This window comes from Diplodia seriata (assembly GCF_021436955.1).
Source record: "Diplodia seriata strain FDS-637 chromosome Unknown scaffold_9, whole genome shotgun sequence".
Classification (NCBI taxonomy): domain Eukaryota; kingdom Fungi; phylum Ascomycota; class Dothideomycetes; order Botryosphaeriales; family Botryosphaeriaceae; genus Diplodia; species Diplodia seriata.
The window spans coordinates 1,470,999-1,492,574 of NW_027117316.1; the positions used below are offsets into that span (position 1 = coordinate 1,470,999).

The 21,576-nt window shown below is 58.1% G+C and overlaps 8 protein-coding genes across 8 annotated transcripts; 3 read left to right on the forward strand and 5 right to left on the reverse strand.

Annotated features, from left to right (window-relative positions):
• Positions 1-1,178: 1,178 nt before the first annotated feature.
• On the forward strand, positions 1,179-3,668 carry SLS55_008879 (uncharacterized protein; the record flags this gene model as incomplete). Its single annotated transcript, XM_066780284.1, has 1 exon — positions 1,179-3,668. The coding sequence occupies one exon, from the start codon at positions 1,179-1,181 to the stop codon at positions 3,666-3,668; it is 2,490 nt and encodes an 829-aa protein (XP_066629513.1).
• Positions 3,669-6,332: 2,664 nt separating this feature from the next.
• SLS55_008880 (uncharacterized protein) lies at positions 6,333-6,845 on the forward strand (the record flags this gene model as incomplete). The annotated part of the gene is made up of 2 exons (XM_066780285.1): positions 6,333-6,370; positions 6,431-6,845. The coding sequence occupies 2 exons, from the start codon at positions 6,333-6,335 to the stop codon at positions 6,843-6,845; spliced, it is 453 nt and encodes a 150-aa protein (XP_066629514.1).
• Positions 6,846-7,923: 1,078 nt separating this feature from the next.
• On the reverse strand, positions 7,924-9,294 carry SLS55_008881 (uncharacterized protein; the record flags this gene model as incomplete). The annotated part of the gene is made up of 1 exon (XM_066780286.1): positions 7,924-9,294. The coding sequence occupies one exon, from the start codon at positions 9,292-9,294 to the stop codon at positions 7,924-7,926; it is 1,371 nt and encodes a 456-aa protein (XP_066629515.1).
• A 655-nt stretch (positions 9,295-9,949) lies between these two features.
• SLS55_008882 (uncharacterized protein) lies at positions 9,950-10,498 on the reverse strand (the record flags this gene model as incomplete). The annotated part of the gene is made up of 2 exons (XM_066780287.1): positions 9,950-10,236; positions 10,360-10,498. 2 exons carry the CDS (start codon positions 10,496-10,498, stop codon positions 9,950-9,952), a joined length of 426 nt encoding a protein of 141 aa, XP_066629516.1.
• A 1,205-nt stretch (positions 10,499-11,703) lies between these two features.
• On the reverse strand, positions 11,704-12,417 carry SLS55_008883 (uncharacterized protein; the record flags this gene model as incomplete). The annotated part of the gene is made up of 2 exons (XM_066780288.1): positions 11,704-12,320; positions 12,399-12,417. 2 exons carry the CDS (start codon positions 12,415-12,417, stop codon positions 11,704-11,706), a joined length of 636 nt encoding a protein of 211 aa, XP_066629517.1.
• Positions 12,418-14,323: 1,906 nt separating this feature from the next.
• SLS55_008884 (uncharacterized protein) lies at positions 14,324-15,214 on the reverse strand (the record flags this gene model as incomplete). The annotated part of the gene is made up of 1 exon (XM_066780289.1): positions 14,324-15,214. The coding sequence occupies one exon, from the start codon at positions 15,212-15,214 to the stop codon at positions 14,324-14,326; it is 891 nt and encodes a 296-aa protein (XP_066629518.1).
• Positions 15,215-17,709: 2,495 nt separating this feature from the next.
• Positions 17,710-19,784, forward strand: SSA2 (Hsp70 chaperone; the record flags this gene model as incomplete). Its single annotated transcript, XM_066780290.1, has 3 exons — positions 17,710-17,839; positions 17,897-18,514; positions 18,592-19,784. 3 exons carry the CDS (start codon positions 17,710-17,712, stop codon positions 19,782-19,784), a joined length of 1,941 nt encoding a protein of 646 aa, XP_066629519.1.
• Positions 19,785-20,882: 1,098 nt separating this feature from the next.
• SLS55_008886 (uncharacterized protein) lies at positions 20,883-21,551 on the reverse strand (the record flags this gene model as incomplete). Its single annotated transcript, XM_066780291.1, has 1 exon — positions 20,883-21,551. One exon carries the CDS (start codon positions 21,549-21,551, stop codon positions 20,883-20,885), a length of 669 nt encoding a protein of 222 aa, XP_066629520.1.
• Positions 21,552-21,576: the final 25 nt, after the last annotated feature.

The following is a 21,576-nucleotide window of genomic DNA, read 5'->3' on the forward strand; positions in this document are numbered from 1 at the left end:
GCCAGACTCGCGCGCAGCTTGTGCCGCCGAGGTCGGTGTCGGTATCGCGTCGCTACCGGGCTGGCCGCGGCACGGATTGGCAGGCAAGGCAGAGAGGCACGCACGCGGAGGCGCCGACGACAAAGGGCGGTCTCGCGTGCTGCTGACGATGCGGTGCTGGGCCGTCTTCACGCATGCCTCGCCGCCGCCCGCATGCCCGTCATATACCTGAAGCCCGCGGGCGCATGTCACGGTGCCATCTTCGGCGCCGCAATCCGAGTGTGCCTGAGCTGACGATCGCCGTGAGAAGGATCGTGATGATGGGGTGGTGTCTGCAGGTGCAGGGAAGCTGGGGGTGAGGCTGTTCACAGCGTGGGTTGGATGGCGCGAGAGGGGCAGCAGCCGATCGGGCGCGGCAGGCGGGTAAAAACCACGGAGCGGTTCGCGACGGCGCCAATCACGCCTGCGCCCCGCGCCATTCGCACGCTGCTCGGGCAGTTCATCAGCGACTCGACGGGCGCAAAAGGACCGGTCGGCGCTGGCGGGCGATCGCTAGGCCGCTCTGGGCCGCCGGAGCCGTTCCGTCGACGGCGTTTTTCGTAGCGTGAGACACAGGCCCAGTGGGTGGAGGTGCAAGTGGGGGACGGCTGGGCGTGGCAGAGACAGGGCCCTGCTGGCTGCTGACCGGCCGGCGCGCAGCGATAGAGGCTGGAGGCTGGAGTGATAGCCGGGCCGCGGGCTGAGCGCTGCGCTGTGCTTTGCCGTCAGCCTGCTGCTGCTGCGCGCCGCCCTCGCCCTCGTCGCCGCTGTCGCCAGCCGCCGCGCCGCACCGCGGAGAGGGGCTTCTTCAAGTCGACGGGAGCCCTGCGCATCATCCGGCAGAAAAGCAAGCAGGCTGCACGTCAAAGAGCTTGCGCACGACTCGCGGAGCCGTCAGTGTCGCAGCGCCCGCGCGGCGTGACCAGACCAAGGCGCACCGGACCCTCGCTCGCATCGCCGGCCAATCAGTGCGGGCGCGCCGCCAGGGTGCGTTCACCGCTTCTTTATCCAAGTCGCCAGCCCCGGCGCGCGGCTTCCTTTCAACCAGCGTCGCCCGTCCCCCAATCTCACAGCCAGACAAAGCCGCCAAAGTGCGGTGTGAGAGGTGATCTTTGCAATTTCGCTGCTCCGCTCAGCTGAGTCCGCTCTCAATAATCGCGATGGATCACCTCGACTTCACCTCCGACGGCTTCTACGCCTTCGAGAACACCCTCCAAGACCCGGCCCAGCACCGATACTCCGCGTATCTCCAGAACAGCACTTGGCCGCTGCCGCTCGAGCAAACGCAGTCGAATATGTCTCACAATGCGCCCCAGAGCGCACACTCGAGGAGGGCCACCACCACCGCCTCGAGTCAATCCACCACCTCGTCCGCTCCACTCCAGGCCTATCACCATGGCCACTCGCAGTCGCTGGACCCGCAGGCAATGCTCTCGACCGCTGCCCACGACTGGCAGTTCCAGATGCACCATCCGATGCACCACCACTCCTATTCCCACGACAGCGGCGCCATCGACACCACCAACTTCACCAACTTCGGCGCGCCGCTGCAGACGTCGCCTGTCGAGTACAACCTGCCCACCACTCAGGCGCCCCTCGGCATGAGCACCACGACGATGCCGCTGGACATGGGCAACAACTACATGGCCATGAGCGGTGCGGTGGACCAGCCCATGAGCACCATGGCTCCCTTCCAGATGAACGACTTCCAGAACGAGCTGCTCAACTACCCCATGAACTCGAATGAGCTGGTCGCTGCCAGTGTCGCCGGCAGCTCGCCAACCGAGAACTGGCTCGAGGTCCGCTCGCTGTCCAGCAGCGACAACGGCTGGAGCACCATCGACTTCCAGCAGCCCGGTCGCCAGTCGTTCGATTCCTACACTGCCGAGTCGCACAACGGCACCGTCTTCAACCCCATCCAGACCCTGCACATCCGCACCCACTCGGATTCGTCGCAATCGGACGTCCCGCAGTCGGCGCATTCCTTCGGTAGCTATGAGGACATTCCCCCTTTCCCCATGCACTCGCCTCAGTCCGAGGTCGATTTCGGCACCGGCATGGCGCACGGCCTCCCTCACCACCACGACCACGATCACGACCACTACCACTCCCCAAGCCACTCTATCTCCTCGGTCAGCCCTCCGACCGCCTCCGCCACCCCCTATCTCATCAAGCAGTCCGCCTCTTCCTCTTCATCGCCCACTTCCTCTGGTATCAGCTCGCCCCCCGCCGCCAGGAGAAGAAAGAGCCCCACTGCCAGCCTCGGTCCTACTACTGCCAAGGTCCAAAAGACCATTGTCAAGAAACCGGCTGGCTCAGCGAAGAAGGATGCCAGTGGCGAGAAGCGTGTCGGAAGGAGACGCGGTCCTCTGAGGCCAGACCAAAGGCAGCAGGCTCACGAGATCAGAAAGCTGCGTGCTTGTCTGCGTTGCAAGTTCCTCAAGAAGACCTGTGACAAGGGCGATCCGTGCGCTGGCTGCCAGCCGTCGCACGCTCGCCTTTGGCAAGTTCCTTGCACTCGTATTGACATCAAGGACATCGCGTACTTCATGAAAGACTGGAAGGCAGACTTTGAGCGTCACGTGAGCTTGGGCTTCTCGGTTGGTAACATCAAAGGCTTCTCGACCATGGAGCGTCCGCTGTACATCACCCACGGCTACGGTTACTACCTGCCCATCACCGCTCGCGAGGTCTATGTCCGCGATGAAAAGTGCTTCGGCATGGACTGGGTTGAGCAGCCCCCTAACGACAGGCCCAAGGAGTTCGAGATCGCCACCGCCAAGCTTTCGGCTGGTATGGAGGGTGTCTCGCACGCTCTTCTCTCCGAGTACATCGACCGCCACATTGATGGCGGCTTCGAGCGTTTCATCGATGATTACTTCGAGGGCACCTTCTTCCTCAGCGAGATGCTCAAGACGGCATACCGCTACTATCTCAAGTCCAAGCTGCCCGTCATCCGCAAGGCTCTGAAGCTGGTTGTCGCGTACAACCTTACGCTCCACGTCACCATGGTCGAGGGTCTTTCGGAGGAAGAGAGTCAGGTCGGCAAGATCGACACCAACGAGAGCAAGTTCTTCGGCAAGACGGTTGCGCCGGTCATGATCAACTTCCAGGTCAAGTGCGCTCTCGCCGACATGTGGCGTGAGTTGCAGAAGGACATCCTCGAGGAGCTGTCGTCCCTCTACTCGTCCGTCTACAGCGGAGAGAAGCTCAAGAACTGGCCGACCATTTTTATGCTGGCCGCCATTCTTCTTGCTGTCTGGGAGGAGATGCAGTTCGACTGCCACTACAGGGTGCCCGACCCCGCTGCCGTCCAGAAGTTCTGCAACGACATGGAGAGCACGCCGGTTGGCGTCATCGTCGGCCTCTTCTCTGCCATCTCCCAGAAGCTTCCCGGCTTCATGGAGTGGGACACCAGGAAGCACCACCACCTTCTCGCCTCGAACCAGGCTGTGTGCGATGCGATGACTGAAGTCCGGGGTCATGTTACCAAATACGGTATGTTTCACGCTAACAACGAGATGGACCAACAGCTGACGATTCCCACAGAGCAATACTTGAAGAGCCGAGCCGAGGCCAAGTTCGACCGGAACGACTTCGATTCCTTGTCGAACAAGTTCCTGTCGAGGCTTGTGATCCGCGCGAACTGACGGTTAGCACAATCACTGTCTCCGATCCTCGCCCAGTGATTGTGGCTTCTCGTTTTCCGGCGTTATGGGCCTTCTTGTACAGCTTTTCCTAGTTTGCGACGAACAAATCTTTCGGCTACGGCGGCACTTTTCACGACTGACGGTCTGATGACGAGCACGAGCGCAAGCAAGCATTCCGCTTGATATCCCGACGACCCACCAATAAAGGGTTCCGTCACGTTTACCCACTGCAATTCCATCTCTAACGAATTTTGAACGGCGTTTCTGGTTACATTTTCTCACGCCCGCTTACGCCGATGATGAGATGATACCTCGACAGCGTGTGTTTGCAGTTTGCATTTCCATCACCTCCAGAGTATCTCTTACGCGGCAGCGAAAGGCTGTATGCCGACATTTTCAGCGTTTTCAACTTTTTTACCCGGTCTTTTCGCACATTGACCTCTTCTTTGCTTTTTGGGATTGCATAGCCTGCGCGAGCAAACGACGAGGAACAAACGAAGACCCACGAAAGATGAAACGAAACCAAAACAAGTTCTTCAAAGAGCAGAACGACGCTACTACTTTTGCAACGGCCCGAACTCGTATGTGTGCACTCGGTGCTGGTCCTCCCGGGCGGCCCTTGTCTACTACGGAGTATTCCCAGACCGGGGCGTATTGTATCCTGTATGGTGTTTAATCATCAACGAATGGCTGAACTTCTCAAAGCGTTTTGTGTGTGCTATCTATTTTCTTGTCTCCTATTTATTTTGAACGTCAATGGAAACGGTATTGGAACGGGAAATGGTTATGATTGGTCCTCTGCGCTTGTTTTTTGTAGACTTTTCACTTTGAGCTGTTGTGGACCTTGGCGGGAGGTAGGAAAATACGTCTGGGTATGCAAGGAGCCGCTTGTGGCTCTTTTTGGGTATATATAGCTGTAGGCAGTTGGAAAAAACGGTACGATGTATGCCTCCCCCAAATCTCTACGTTCCACCCTCTGGGCTTGTGATTGGTTCTGTTCTTCTACGGTCTGGTGTCGCCACTCTGTGGAGGCTCGATCATGGGTTGCAGCGTGGCGTTCAGGATGGTGAGACGTGCAGGACGGTAGGGCTGAGAAGTGGCGAAGGAGGTACGTCTCAGTAAGCAGCATATGCGATCGGGGAGTTGGAAGACTGATTCGTTACCGGGAACCAGGAACAAACGGCGAGCGTGAGCCTACCAGAATGTCGGCTTGACGAGCCAATGAGCTTTGCTATGCGTCCAAATGGTCTCGTTCTACCAAGGAAGGTTGTTGGAAATCAAAGTGAAGTGAATGAAAGTGATGTTTTTTACCGTGTTTGTCTGTCCAGCTTTGCAAGAGTACCCAGCGCACCGCAAGCTTGCTACGAGTGCCCCCATGGCGATGGATTCGCTTGCTAGTCGTTTGGGTGGCATATGTCCCAAAGTGACAACACTACCAGGACCTTCTCACACTCACCTTTCTCACCCGAACACTTTCACACGACTCTTGCGGGCAGGCCACGCCCATTCTCCTCCACATCATCGCGCGCGCACCTGCTTCCAGCACCGTCCAACACCCATCGCTACCTCAGCGTCGCTAGGAAGATCTTGAGGCGCGCACCCAAGAGACAACCGCCGCCGCCGCCGCCAACTCGTAGCTTGCGACATCTGCGACCGCCGACACAATGCCTCTCGCGCAGTTTCTCGCGGTTCGTCGCTCGCGATCCACCCCCCAGCTGCCACTGCCGCCACTATCTAGTTCCTCTAGTACAGCTGGTCGTCCCCAGCACCAGATCTTCTCTTCTTCCTCCGCTATCATCACCGTCGCCAGGGCCACCCACTTGTCCACGTCCGCGCCGTTGTCGCTTCATCGCGCCAGTGGCACCGGCGGCCCACACCAGACCACGTACCCTCAAATGACGAGCCACTACGACGATGCCGTCCGCGCGCAAGCAGCCACGAACACCACGACCACTGCCGCCGCGGCTGCCGAGGGGTACGACGCCGCCGCGGGAGACGACCGACCACGCGCCGTGCTCACGCCGGAAGAGGTGATGACGAACTATGACACCTCCATCTTATTCTCGGACTCGCCCGTCGCCAGCGCGTTGCGGACGCCGAGTCCCGCGTCTTCTCTTCTCCCGTCTTCCCCGCTAGACGGAGGCAGTTTCTGGGACAGGATGGGCCGCGTGGACGAAGCCCGTGAAGAGGATCGTGCTGCTGCTGCTGTTGATGATGATGGTATTGGCTCGTCGCCCCCGAGACTGCGGACGAGGGGAGGAGGAAGGGCGCAGGCGGTGCACTACACCGATCCGGGTAGCCCGATCCCGGCGGCGGTAGACACGGGTGAGGACGGCGAAGAGTCTTGCCTGATTGAGAAGGAAGAGGCGGCCGCCGTGTATGCAGACGTGTGGCGGAACAGGGACAGGGACCGGGGCGATTTGCCGTGGGCGAAGGGGTTCCAGCGCCCGCAATGGGCGTGCCCGGAGTGGGCGTCTGTCCGGAGGAAGATCGATCGTGACGAACTTGAAGACCTAACCGATTCCCTAGGCGAGGGACATGACGGAGATCAGACAGTCATCAGACGCTCTGGTCCTGGAAAGGACGGAATTGGCAGTGAGAACTGGGAGAGGCTCCTTCGGACGCCATCGCCGCCAGTTCAAGCACCATCTTCCCTCAGCTATGATGGGCCGCCGGCTATGGCAGACTTGCCCGCAGCACCGGTGCGTACCAACAGAGTGGTCTTTCTAGACGTCAGATAACGTGTCACAGACCCAAGCCAGGAAGAAGCGCATCACGAGGGCAAGACGCTTGACGGCCGATCCTACGCCGAACCGGCTCGCAGCGGCGAAGGGCACCAACAAGCACTTCCGCCAGATGAACCGCGACCAAGCTCGCGTCGCCTCCCCAACGTTCCAAGCCCTGTCGGCAGGCAGACTTCCGCTCTCGGGGGGTTTTCAGATCACCATCGGTAGCGAGCGTGGAGATGATCCGTTCCCAGCGCCCGTGCAGCAGCCTGAACAGGAGGAGGCTGCCGATACCATGGACGAGATCGACAGCTGTCTAACCGGTATTTGGAATCTCTATGCCAACGGGGACAGGCAGAGCAGGCTGCTGTTGCTGCGGGACTTGCGGCGGACCATGGCCGTGCAGGAAGCACGTGGAGTGCGTTCGGGCCCCGCTGAGTCCGAGGATTGATTGGAATGCCAGCGGTATGGAAAGCTCGATTCGTTGGTGTCTTGAATGGCTTGGCGTCGGGTCGGGCACAGGCTGGACGCTTCTCTACGGTTGCTGGGCATCGTACATGGAACTTGGGGCTATTGTAGCTACTCGGACTGGATTGGGTGATTGTCCATAGAGATGATACTTTCCGGATCTTTTTGATTCGGCAGGACGATTCCGTTATCCCTGTTAGCTACACGGTTGGTTGAAGAAGGAATCGAGCACACAACACTGGATTTGAATGTCTGTGCCCGCTTTACACAGTGTTCAGACGGTTGCTGCAGGCTTGTGAGCGTGCGAGGCTGGCTCCGTCTCGGCGATCGTTTCCTCTCTTCTGCATCTCCCACGTTACACGGCATTCGCGCGCCTACTTATCTGCCGCCGCGCCCCATTCACACGCTTCCCTCGACCCCACACAATCGACGCGGCTAGCGCTCTCCACACAATCCTCACTAGTCTTGACTCAAAAGTGCGTCGCCATGTTCCGAATCATCCGCACTCTCCATCGCCTCAACCGTTGGTACGTGTCTACCATCCACTCACCCCCAGCTCTTCCGCAAGGAAACCAGACTGACGCGGCGCTGGCCAGGACGATTGCCAAGACAAGCGAACAAAGAGCGGAATGGAATACACTTTCCAGGGGCTGGAAGTTTTATATGGGCCTTTCCGGTGCCGTCGGTGTGTTGCTACTGCTAGAAACGTACCGGGATCACCACATGTGGAAGGTACGGAACGCGTATCGGAAGGAGCAGATGAGACTGGCTGGGGAGAGAAGTGAGAGGAAGAGGTTGGATGCTCACGGTTTCGTCCCCGATGATGATGCCGAGCGAGAAGGCGGGAATTGACAGTGCTCGTTGGAGCGCCTGTCCTTTCAGAAACTCAAGGCACAGTGCAAGTGGATAACCTCTGATTTGGATTGGGAGATGCCATGGCTGGCCGGGTCCTCTTCCTTCAGACTCTACTGATATCAACGCTAGGGTGTAGTCCCGCAATTCCGTCTATCTACACCTCACGCCAGATACCAATCAAATACAGACCGTCGAAAAGAAACCCTTTACTTTCCCTCGGCCGTACCCTTCTTGCCGCGGGCGCTGTGCCCGATCTGCATCATCTCCTCAGCCTTGGCGCTGATCGCAGCGCGTTCCTCTGGAGTGCCGGTGAGCCAGACCACGCGCAGATGGCTCAACTTGTCGAACATGTCGAAGAACTGGTCCTCGAGCTCGTGACCCAGGCTCTCCTGCGGCGTCGCGACACCAACGGAGCTTGAATGGTCCGAGGAGCTGCCGAGGTTGATCTCTTCGGGAGTGTTGAAGAAGACGGGTACGGCGTCGACGACCTTGCCGGAGGCGGCGGAGCGCTTATACGTACGCGGGAACATGCTGCTGTGGGAGTGCGAATGGGCGGTGTCTCCGGAAGCGAACTTGATGGGCTGGAAGCTAGGCTTCGAGGGACCGTCTTTGTGGTTGGTCGCGGTGAGGTTTGGAATGTTTTCCTCACTCGGGTCCTCCGAGTGCACAAGCTTCTTGGGATTGGCTGCAGAGTAGTCATCAGTGGCCAGGACTTCCTTCATGTAGTACGATGGCGGGGTGTCCTTACCTTGAGGGGGCTTGCTGCGCATGCCCTGCTTGACCCGATTCCTGCCCGGCATCTCGTCGAGTCTAACAGACTTCATGCTCTCGTTCATAGCGTCCACGTTCTTGAACATCTCACTCGCATCTTCGTCGAACTCAAGATGCTTTTCAATAGCCTTGGGGGCGCCCTCATCCTTCGAGAGACCGTGAGTGTGCTTGTCAACCTTCTTCTTGATCGTGTCGTTGGTCATGAACGCCTCCTTGAACGTGACCTTGGGCTGCTTGAACGGACGCTTGCTGACAGGACTGCCGGTGTCAGCAGGCCCATGGCTCATGTCGCGCAGCTGAGAAGGCCCATGGCTGGCGCTCTCCGGGTTGTTCTTCTGGGAGTGGTTGTGCATTGGCATGGGGCTGTTGAAGGCAGGCCTGGGGGTGCTGTCCTCGGTAGTGAGGTTGGGGTTGAAAGAAGCACCGGGGAAGCCGTCGAAGGACGGGTAGCTAGCCTGAGGGCAAGGAGGGGATCCAGTGGCACTGTAGAGCATCATGGGGTGAGGAGCCATGGTGGTCCTCTGGTACTGTCGCGGGTAGCCGGGTGAGGTGTGGTTATACGCAGGGTGATACTGGTACTGAGGCTGAGGACCAGGGGTGTAAGTGTAGTAGCCAGCAGCGTACGGACCGTGTAGCAACGAAGCCGGAATGATCCTGGCCGACGTGGCAGGACCGGGGGTTGGCGGAGCCATGGGAATCTGACCAAGGTTGGCGTAGCCATCGGGTGGAGCGAAAGGCTGCGGCGCACGCTGGCTGACAGGGCCAGCCGGGTGGTAGGCGTTTGGCATGCCAAAGTCCGGCTCCATGGTCAGTGTTGGGTGGATACTCGACGAAGAGTCGAATACAGACGGAGGAGGAGAGTGTAGAAGAAGAGGGACGGCGCTCTATGGTGAAGGGGGTTTTTATTTCGCCGGCACGTGGAGAGTGTACCTAGCCCGAAGCCCCGAAGCCAAAAGCAGAAGGCGCCAAGAAAGAGTGAATGTGAGCCGCGGACTCACCTTCTGTCACTTTGGGATCGTGACATCAACCTCGCTGAAGAGGTGAACGCGGAAACGGGATAAGATAATCAGTGAGATTGATGAGCTCAGAATCAAGAGAAGCCCGCAGGAACGTCACCAACTAGACATTGTTCTACAGTCTTCCCGCCATGGCAGCTGAAGCAAACACCAGAACGCAGACATATGACCTGAAACTGTAATAGATAGACTTCACCTGCTCGTGTAAGCAGAAGACACTGTTCTGGCGAAGTACTTCCAGGAATTCCGAATTCTTCTGCGGCCCGTTGTCCAGCGGGAAGGGTCCGACTCACCGAGTTGCTTCCCCAAATGACAGACGCCGGTGGTACATCACCTGTGAACGGTGGATTCAGATCCCCTTGTTTGGAGAAGAACGACTGAAGATCGCTTCTTTCATACCAAACCCGTGCTTGTAGCTCGACAGTTGGCCGATTCGGGCTTGTTCTCAAGACGATGGCATTAATCGATTCTCGGTGGACACTCTCAGAGCAACAAGCAAAGCCGCGAGAATCCTTGATCTCAACCTTCCGTCGGCCCGTTCCCATTCGTCACCGATAGTCACCATGGCTTCCTCGAAGCCCTGATTAATGGTGTTCTGAGTCTCAGCCACCATGTCGAATGTGGACTGTGGGTCGAAGGGCAGGTCGTCTTCCCCGGTAGAGCCGTATTCGGTTCTGTCGCTGTCTTCATAATCAAGCCAGTTGTCCGAATCTTGCGAGTAGGCTGGTGGATCTGTTGGTAATACTTCATCCATACCATTTGGTTGAGCGACTGGTGCGCGTTGGACAGACGGAGGTGGGCGCGAGGGTCCAGCGCTCGATGTGGGAGGGCCTAGGGCTGAGGAACTGGAAGAACGCTTCCGTTTTGGGCGCCTCTCTTGGGGAATGAAGTATGCTGTGGAAGCCGCGGCAGCTTCATTCACGGCGTCAATCGAACGCAGGTTCACGTCAATCCGGCGACGTCGGACTGGCCTGTTTGAAGAGTTATTCGCCATGGTATATATTCCCAGCTTGGTATGGGCTCCGAGTATCGAACGTCTTTGGGGAGTAATGGTCCACCTTTAAATATCTTAGCCTGGCATCGTGAGTTTCGTGCCATGTGTAGAGTCAGATCTCTACCGGTGACCACTGAGATTCGCGTCTCGCACCTGGTTTTCTGCAGTGGACTAATCTTTTGTAAACGCACCGCATCAGGACTCGTGTTTCGCCGACACCGGCACCGGCACCTGCACCGGATATGGATGATATTGGCATGGTGACCAACATGAAGAGTAAAGAGGCATGCAGTTCTCGAGTCACGAAACTATGCACCCTGCTCTTATGCAAGCTTAGCACATCCACTCTGCAGTTGGGTGCTACATATCGTACCTACCGCTATAAGGGTCGTGGTAATGGCAAGTCGGCGCAGGCGCTCACGGAATGTACTCACCCAGTAGCTTAGTGCCAGGGGGTTTAATCCTGTGGTGCCATTCCGTACCGTCCATGTGCCACCTCTCACCGTGGTGTGGGGGCTCCCAACCCACCGATCTCCATACTTGACGGGCCTCGAGCCCAATCCGAGGGAATTGTAGTTTCTGGAGGAAAGTTGTTCGACTTGCTTAGCTTTCAGCTTCCCTGTGCGGTCGTTCAATATCGAAGTGTCATCTCGCAAGGGGGGGTTTTTTTTTAGAGGCAGGCTGGAGGACAGTTGGAGAAGGAATGCATCTTTGAACAGCACTTTGTGCTGATTGGCGATCGTTGCCAGGCGTTCTTCCAGCTTGCCCACGAAATGAATCGTGGCAGCAACAAGCAACCAGAGCGTGGCGTTTGTCTACGAACTTCTTTTTCAAGGATCACGTGCAGGTTATTCGCTGCGGCCATGGCTTTGCAAAACACAAAGCGTTGTTATCGCGAGACAGATGGGCCACAGGCTGTGCATGCTGTTTTTGTTGTGGGAAGTGTGCGTGACAGAACAGTGGTGCGATGCCATATACTTACAAAGGCTAGTAGCACAGGTGGAACAACGGTGAGGACACATGCAAGGTAGTATAAACTTCATTTCTTAGGAGCATAACAATAGGTATAGATACGTGCGGACTCATCTGTCTCTCCGAGTCGGTGGCACAAGGACCAAATTTACAACACCGGCAACACCATCTAGGCTAAAACAACACGAGTATTCCAGCAAACAGCCTCCCCGAACTCCAAGCACTGCGATTGTTTAGCGGTGCTGCCACAGGCCGGCGGGGGCGGCCTGCTGCTCGCCCAGCACGCGCAGCTCGCCGGTGGCGATGTCGAAGATGACGCCGTGGATGCTGACGCCGCGCTCGGCCATGGCCTTGCGGACGGTGGCGTTGCTGCGGATGGTCTCGAGGCCCTGGCGCACGTTGAGCTCGGCAAGGCGCAGCGCCTTCTTATCGGGCGAGTCGAGCTGGTCGATCTCGTGCTGGTGGCGGCGGCGCAGGTCGCGCAGCGGCTGCAGCCAGGCGTTGAGGGCGGGGCCGAGGTCGTTGTCGTTGAGGGCGTTGATGGCGCCGCCGCACTTGGTGTGGCCGCACAGCACGATGCGCTTGACCTTGACGGCGCCGACGGCGAAGTCGATGATGCTCTCGCTGCTCAGGTCGCCGGGCACGATGACGTTGGCGATGTTGCGGTGCACGAACATGTCGCCCGGCTTGCAGTCGCAGATGGTCGTCTCGGGCACGCGCGAGTCGCCGCAGCCAAACCACAGCACCTCGGGGCTCTGGCCCTGCGACAGCGTCTGCCACAGCTGCGGCTCGCTCTGGGCGGAGCGGCGGGCGTAGCTCTTGTTGCCCGTGATGACCCGCTCAAAGGCGTCTGTGGGAATCGTACGATTTTGATGTCAGCCTCCCGTTTCGGTGTGTTTCGCGAGCTCCCGGGCCAATGGGCGCCTACCAGCCCCGGTCGCAGTCATGCCGGGCGTCGAGAACAGATGTTGCAGAGGGCGGGCAGCGGAAACCGGCGCTCTGGCGGCGGAGGAGATGCAGCGGGCGAGGGACAGGCTCTGCAACCTCATGCTGGGAATGGGGGGTTTTCAGCTTACCCTGTCTTGCTCCGGCGGCAGCCATTTTCGTCGTCGGCTCGATCGGGCTTGTTGCTGGGCGATGACTCTATCGCGGGACCGTGGGGCCGTCCTATCACGTAGCGCTCAACGCTTTTTTTTCTGTCGCTCCTGTGCTCCGCCAAGTGCGCTTTTCCGCGGGCTAGCTCAGATCGCCGCCACCGACGTGTGAGGACAAGATTCCGTGACTCGGCGTATCGTTTGGCGCGCTGGTGCACGTGGAGAGGTGAAATGAGGTTTGTGTCAGTGGTCCTGGGCTGGTGTCCACCTTGGGGCGCGGCGGACGCGTCCCTTTATGTACCCAAGCCTTTGAGGAGCCGGAGTTCAACAAGTCGCAGCAGGCACGTCTCACCCCCCTCAGTCCGGCCTGCGTTGCACGCCCTCCCAAGCCAGGCCAAGGATTTTTTTCGGGGATGACGGCGGCACCAAGGCTTGCGACCGCCACGCTCAACCCCCGTCGATCTCCGCTGGCAAAGAACCCCCCGTGCCCCCTTCTCCAGATTGCAATCTTGAGTCCGCTCCGCATCCTCGTCGTCGCCCGCTGCCGCCCCGGCGTCCCTGCCTGATGGGCCCGCGCCGACGCCTCAACAACCGCCCGGAATGCCGATCGTGACTGCGCCTGCGCCGGCGGCTCCTCACCCCGCCGCCTGAGCTGGCTGGCTGGCTCGCGGCTGGCTCGCGGCTGCCGCCATTCCTGCCTACCCCAGAATGACGCGGAGGGGTCGCCTGTCAACATCACGTCGCACTCGACTGACAGATGGTCACGGCGACGGTCGCGGCACTTCACTGCTGCAAGCCACAGACGGTCGTGCCCGACGCGACGCGGGCTCTGCCGTCGCGCGCCCGCAGCGCCCACAACGCCTGTCAGTGAAAGCCACTGCGATGCTGCTGCTGCTCTCGCGCAGTGGCTGGCGATGGCGATTGGCTGGCTCCGGCCCCTCCGAGCTATGTCCTTTCCTCCGGCACCTAGCCGGGCGGGAACTGGCCCAGCGTCGTCATAGGAACTCCGGCATCAGGGGGCCAACCACCATGACCAACCACATTGCGCTGCGAATGCGTCTACAGCGTCCCCCAAGCCACCGGTGAGGTTGCGCTTTGTTCATGAGGTATTAATTCCAGGACGCTCCGCAACAGAGTATCGAGCGGGAATCTCCACCGCCTCAGCCTTCGTACTCGCCTTGTGTGTGCGTGGGCGCGCACTCCAGCATGTGCGCATAGTCCCCAGAGCCACAGCTGCGCTTCATGTCCGTCTCCGCCCGAGTGACGGGAAGGGTCCTGCTGCAGAATGACGCTTCCGCGCCGCAGGACCCTGGAGCGGCTGCCGACATCCCCGCCTTGATTAGTCCGCCGGGCTCCTTAGCGCTCAGCGCTGCCCGCCACGCATTATGTGTCTACCGTAAGTCTGTGTCAGCTTTTCTAAGACCGAAGATAAGAAGCGTACGGAGCACCATCCGAGGGATGCCCCGGCCGACATGGACTTTCTACGCACCCCGACGCTTCCGATATGCCGGGGGCACACCCGACATCTGAGTCTGGAGCAGTCGTCTTGCGGATATCGATGGGGCACCATGAAACACCAGATAATCGCTCACCATATTGCTGCATTCTTCAGAAATTGATCAATGCCATTCATGTATTCTTACCCTGGATCGAAGGTCGCTCGAGAAAGCACCGAACCAACTCCCATCGATGTCCGAACATCCTCGGGCTGTTGCGACTTCCCCTGACCCGCAGCACCACACTCGTGAGGGCGCGCCGATTACAGCTCCTCCTTCTTCTCGGCCCCCTGGCCGTCCTGAAGCGCGTACAAAGGCTGCGGGTTGCCGCTGGCATCGCAGCTGCTGAACCGCCACCAGCCCCAGTTCCAGCTTCCGAACACATTCACCATCATCCACCGGATAGGGCCAGGCATCGGCGGCCACGTTGCCCACATCCCCTCCTCGTATGTCCTGTCCAGGTTCAGCAGGCAGAACGGCACTACGTCCGTCATTCCCGCCTTCGTGAGCGTCTTCTTGCCCCAGGCCTTGAATGTGGCCGATGCGTCCTCAGCCTCCGGGCTGTCCGGCGTAGGCGCGGAGGGGAGGTCCGCGAATGTGGCGATCGTCTTGATCTCGGAGTGGAAGTGGTCGTTGAAGGGCTCGCGGAACGTGTCCATGATGCGGACGAGCTCCTTGCCATCGAAGTCGGCGGGCGACGACAGGGATGTCAGGTAGGTGTTGTAAGCACCGAGACCTTCCAGAAAGGACTCTGGGTAGCAGTCCGTCAGTGCATGATCGATTGCCTGTTCCGGGTGCCAGGCTCGCTCACCGTGTTCCTTGTGCGTCTCTTCCCAGATGCCCTTCTCGTTCAGCACCCCCTCGACCTTGGGGAAGAGCTCGGCTTCTTCGTCATCGTGGTGGCTCTTCACGAACCTGAACCACGCGAGACTGTACCCGACAAAGTCCGCCTTGTCGGCGTCCTTGATGTGTGGCGCTTGCAAGTAGACGGTGTTGAAACCGCGGAGGATGGCGTTGTGCAGGAGGGCCATGTGGGTCGCGCCCTTGGTCCAGATGTCGTCCTTCTTGGTCGCATACTGGGGCGTCTCAATGAGGGGACAGGGCCCGTCAGCCCACGATGTGCCAGCTGGGGCGGAGCCTGCGACGGTAGACATGCTGAGAAGTGCAATGCCCAGTGCTAGTAGGGTGGTCAGTAGGCGAAGGTTGGAGAGAAGCATCGCTGAGGCCGGATTGAAAGCGGGGATGCAGCCATGATGCAGCTTTTCAGCGGCTCGAGGTACATAGAGCTCGATAAGCAAGCTGCCCTAATCAGCTCATGGTGAACTGATGGGGAGCTCTAGGAATGGCGGGCCCGGAGCTCGGATGAGAAATGTAATCTCCGTGATTGGCTGGAGCTGTCGCCTTCACTGCGGAGAAGCGTTAACATGCAGCCATGGGCCGAGGCGGAACGGGAACAGGAGCAGCCCGACGCCGTATCCGTACAATTACAAAGCGGCATGTCTGCTGTCTTTCATTCCTGACACGAGATCACCATCGACTTCCCTTCCAGACACGCACCGTATCAACACTTGTTGAACCTTCCATTCCTGACGCTTGACCGTGCGAAGTGCTGGCGAGGAAACAGATGGCACTTCAAATTCGGCTGAGTTTGGCAGTCGTGGACGATCTCCTTGTTCTCTCCGCTGATGCCTGCGTGGTGTAGTCTCCTCGGTTTGCGCATCGACCAAGTCGACCTGATTCGAAAGAGGAGGACCGAGGCTCTGAAATGCAGGCTCAATCTGATATGCACCGAGAGTGCTCCGTGGTGGTGGACGGCGGCGCCAGAGGTGTCGGTAGGGACGCAGTGCAACACCTTTCGCAAACGCCTCCCGCTCCCCGCCAAGAGTTTGAGCATGTGACGTTCCGCGTCTCCGCTCCATGCTCCGATCCTCCCGCTCCGCTGAAGTGCGTTTCGAGTTGCCTTCAACCCGCCGGCACCGTTTCGAATGGCCACAATGACCGCGAATCCGACCTGAAGCGTCTGCCAGCTCGGGCATCGAAAGTGTGGCTGCCAAGAGGTCGCACGACGTATCTGAACCTTGAACCACCCCATCTGACGTGTACTCGCACACGCGTTAGATCCTTCCTTGCGACACAACTCTGCCCGATAAGAGTCTGCGGGGGAGGAACGTGTTGAGCCCTCCGTGGAGTCCCCGCTAATGTTCCCATTTTTGAATCGCGTTGTGCGTCGTGCCCGGCTAAGACGTGGTATGGAACGGCTTGTCTCGATACACCTACCTTGACAGCTGTAACGGAGTGTTCAAGCTCGTCAACAAATGGTCTCAGGCCCGCAGATGGCAATGTTGCTGTGTCTTTAATTCTGTGTTATCCTGTGCCTAGGTCGCCCTGCGGTTCAGGCACCCTCGTTCCTGAAGGCAAACAGGAGCAGCTGCTGGCTAGGCAACCGCAACAGTGGATAGTAAAAAAAAAAACCCCCCTTAGCAAGGATAGCCGAAACGTGTCGCTGAGTCCAGCTGCTAAGCTTAGTCGTTTATGCGCGCAAACCATGTAGCGGTATTGCTCTGTTTGCCAAGCTGCAAACCTCCCCGTTCGATCTGATGGAGAGTGACTTCTAGGAAAACCCTATCCCAAGGAACTCCCAAGGCACTCCTAAGGCACTGAACTAAGCTTACTCGCATCTGCTTCATGGAGCTGTTACGTCATGTTTATACAGGAAGCTGGATCCAGTTCGAATGTATTAGGTTACGTACATTCAAAACTCGCATTTACGTTCGGGTATAGGATTCAACTCCCCATGCGTGTATGAAGAGTGTGGTGACCTCGGCGAGATTGGAAGACTCAATTCTTGTGTCACCCGTTGTGCTGGCAACAGGCAGACAGCGCTGTAGCCTAAGTGCAAGTCACACTAAAGCCAGAACGTTGCATGTATTTTGGATGACTGTGCAAACCCATCGTGGCTTCATGAGCGCAAGTGCGCGCTAGAAATCTGGAATAACGATGGGGGTGCCGTAAGCACGCGGCTGGGCTGAGTGGATCCCGCCCGCTGCGACGAGAAGTTTCTTGAAGCTGCTGGCTGTGGGGCCACAGGGCGGCTCTGACCCTGACGCGGCTGCCTTGCGCTGGGGTGGCTGGTAGCCCAACGAGGCGGAGAATCTAATCTTATCTGGCTGGAAGCGAAAGGAAAAGGCCACTAGCCACAATCTGGCGGGGCAAGAGCGCGTCATCGGCCCAGCCAGCCCAAGCGACGGGAGGGGAGGAAGTGCGGCTCACGCAGGCCCGCGGTTGCAATGGGTGCGAAAAATCTGCGGCGAAGGTGCGCGCGTGTTCCAGGATGGCCCAGTTGTGGCGCGAAACGTCTACTGACATCACTGGTGGTTGTTGGCCCAGCGCGCTGTTGCTGTGGGCTGTGGCGTAAGATTTCCGCGATGCTTCTGCCAGATTCCAGCACCTTCTTTCGGCCTGCACTTTTCACTTAAGTACCATCCGCCCGCAAACAACCATCCACACTTCTTCATCCTCCAGAAAACTCTTGCGCATTCAATCGCACGAAGGCTTAAGGCTTTCCACCTCAACTTTCCACCAACCTTTCTTCTTCCTTTCGGCCTTTTTGATACCCAACACCTAGATCCTCTTTCAGCCTCACATCACAATGGCGCCCGCCATCGGTATCGATTTGGGTACTACCTACTCGTGTGTCGGCATCTTCAGAGATGACCGCATCGAGATCATCGCCAACGACCAGGGCAACCGCACCACGCCCTCGTTCGTTGCCTTCACTGGTAAGCATCTTCACTCTCCAGCCTGACCGCGTCGAGCGGCTGCTAACATTCGCACAGACACCGAGCGTTTGATCGGTGACTCCGCAAAGAACCAGGTCGCCATGAACCCCCACAACACCGTCTTCGACGCCAAGCGCCTGATTGGCCGCAAGTTCAACGACGCCGAGGTCCAGGCCGATATGAAGCACTTCCCCTTCAAGGTCATCGAGAAGGGTGGCAAGCCTGTCATCCAGGTCGAGTTCAAGGGCGAGGAGAAGACTTTCACTCCTGAGGAAATCTCTTCCATGGTCCTGACCAAGATGAGGGAGACTGCTGAGTCGTACCTCGGTGGCACCGTCAACAACGCTGTTGTTACCGTCCCCGCCTACTTCAACGACTCCCAGCGCCAGGCTACCAAGGATGCCGGTCTCATCGCTGGCCTCAACGTCCTCCGTATCATCAACGAGCCTACTGCCGCTGCCATCGCCTACGGTCTCGACAAGAAGGCTACTGGTGAGCGCAACGTCATGATCTTCGATCTTGGCGGTGGTACTTTCGATGTTTCCCTCCTCACCATTGAGGAAGGTATCTTCGAGGTCAAGTCCACTGCCGGTGATACTCACCTGGGTGGCGAGGACTTCGACAACCGTCTTGTCAACCACTTCGTTAACGAATTCAAAAGAAAACATAAAAAGGGCGAGTGCTCCCATTTCCTTCTCCCATTTCTTCCCTCGATTCCCATTTTGTCGAACGCAATGCTGACTCCATTCCAGACCTCACTGCCAACGCCCGTGCTCTCCGCCGCCTGCGGACTGCCTGCGAGCGTGCCAAGCGCACCCTGTCCAGCTCTGCTCAGACCTCGATCGAGATCGACTCCCTGTTCGAGGGTATTGACTTCTACACCTCGATCACTCGTGCCCGTTTCGAGGAGCTGTGCCAGGACCTCTTCCGCTCTACCATGGAGCCCGTCGAGCGTGTCCTCCGCGACGCCAAGATCGACAAGTCGTCCGTCCACGAGATCGTCCTTGTCGGTGGCTCCACCCGTATCCCCAAGATCCAGAAGATGGTCTCCGACTTCTTCAACGGCAAGGAGCCCAACAAGTCCATCAACCCCGATGAGGCTGTTGCCTACGGTGCCGCTGTCCAGGCCGCTATCCTGTCTGGTGACACTTCTTCCAAGTCCACCAACGAGATTCTGCTGCTCGACGTTGCTCCCCTCTCCCTCGGTATCGAGACCGCCGGTGGTGTCATGACTCCTCTCATCAAGCGCAACACCACCATCCCTACCAAGAAGTCGGAGGTCTTCTCCACCTTTTCCGACAACCAGCCTGGTGTCCTCATCCAGGTCTTCGAGGGTGAGCGTGCCCGCACCAAGGATAACAACCTGCTCGGCAAGTTCGAGCTTACGGGCATCCCCCCTGCGCCCCGCGGTGTTCCCCAGATTGAGGTCACCTTCGACCTTGATGCCAACGGAATCATGAACGTCTCCGCTCTCGAGAAGGGCACTGGCAAGACCAACAAGATTGTCATCACCAACGACAAGGGTCGTCTGTCCAAGGAGGACATCGAGCGTATGCTTGCCGAGGCCGAGAAGTACAAGGCTGAGGATGAGGCTGAGGCTGCTCGTATCTCCGCCAAGAACGCTCTCGAGTCCTACGCTTACTCCCTCCGCAACACTCTCTCTGACCCCAAGGTCGACGAGAAGCTCGAGGCTGGCGACAAGGAGAAGCTCAAGTCCGAGATCGACAAGGTCGTTGCCTGGTTGGACGACAGCCAGCAGGCCACCAAGGAGGAGTACGAGGAGCAGCAGAAGGAGCTTGAGGGTGTTGCCAACCCCATCATGATGAAGTTCTACGGTTCTGGTGGCGAGGGCGGTGCTCCCGGTGGCTTCCCCGGCGCTCCCGGTGGTGCTGCTCCCGGCGGCGCCGGCGGCGACGACGGCCCCACTGTCGAGGAGGTTGACTAAATTGGTGCGCATACCAGCCTTCTCTTTTCTTCAGCATAGATTCCCATCTATGATGGCGGTTCGGAGTTTTTAGAGCCACTGTGTAGGGTTTTGGGTTGCATTGCTCGTGCTGGGTTCCTTTTTCTTTTTCATGAGATCATGATGGGCGGAAAAAAAAGTTTTCTGCACACGGGATTGTAGTAATGATCACTAAGTACCAAGATGGTGCTAAAAAATTTACCTTTCACAATTCAAACCTCTGTGCACTTTCATCAATGTGAAGACTGCCCGGTTCAAAGTCACGGCGTGTGACCTAAGAAAATGCTCACCCGGATTTGCCTTGTAAAACAATTCTACGTGGGATAGGTAGTTGAATACAAGATCCAGACGTAAATGCACGAATTCAAAACTAACATCTATATCCGGATCTTGTATTCAACTACCTACCACAATAATTTGTTTCAGGATCTGTGGAAGGCATGTGAGGGTGTGCAATTTCTTTTGTCACCCGCCGTGAAGTAGTTATCAAGTGCATCAAACACAGCAGGTGACAGAAGAATTGAGCCTCAGTGCTCCTCTACACCACCACTTCTTACATGGGTAGTTGAATCCGATATCTGGACGCATTTACGGGCATTTAAGACCCACACTTACGTCCGGAGATTGGATTCGACTCCCTATAAGTATGGTGCAATATCTCTGAGGCGGATGCAGATAGGCTCAATTGTCGCCTGCTGTGCACACATCTTGAAAGCAAACACGAAGCCCTGTATTACTAGTCCCAGTCGAGCGACTGGACCCAGGTTTGGCTTCAATGCCACTCGTATAGAGGCGGTATACAGATGTCCAGTCGCTAACAGGACTTCAGAGATCTATGCTGGCGAAGATAGTTTCAAAAGAGATGAGTTTTCAGGATGTCTACATATCCATACATGAAAAGCCCGTTGCTTCATATGAATCTCAACCGCTTTTATGTAGCATTTGGGTATCCTTTTTCCCACTGCAACGCCTCGCAAACCTTCAACAACGCCAACCCTATGCATTATCCGTGCCCAGCGCCCGCGTCCACATCGACGTATGCGCCTTGACCCCCAAGCAAAGCCGCTCCCGTCCTCCTACCTACTGCTGTGCCTTCTGCTTCCGTCTCTGGGGCAAGCCCGGGATCTCGATCTGGTCGGGGTCTTTGGTGAAGGGATTGCGCAGCTCCTCGCCAGGCTTGCGCGCCTCCCACACGTCCTCGCTGCTGGGTCCGCTGCGGTACTTGGCCTCCTTTTCGCGGTAGCGTTGCGAGATCAGCCGGGCCTTTTCGGGGTCGCCGTAGGAGCGGGTGCGCATGCAGAACCAGAAGTCGGACCAGTTGTCGGAGCAGGAGCGCAGTTCGCCGTAGCGGTAGACGTTCATGGCCTGCCCGCCCAGCGACTGGCAGTAGAAGGCCTCGTCGAAGGCCTGGCGGCAGTTCATTGTTGTGGGGTATTGGGAGAGTGTGGGCTCGGCGGCGGGCAAGCTAGGGTCGTCGGCGGAAGTGGTGGCGGTGGTGCCATCGCTACTGTATAGCTGCTCGTCCTTCTTGATAGCGCCTTGGAGCTCGGCAAGGATGCCTTGTAGCTCCCGCTCTTCTTTCTGTTCGCGTGACAGAGCGGCGGGGGGCTTGTCTGTTACGACGGTGGGTTTGTCTGTGACATCACGCGGGCTGGCGGGCGGTTGCGAGGATGTTGGAACCGGGTCGGGCGTGGGGTCGGAGGGCTTTGTGACAGGAGTTTTGAGGTCTGAGCGCCACCACCAGCCCATTGTGCTTGTATGGGAAAGAGGTAAA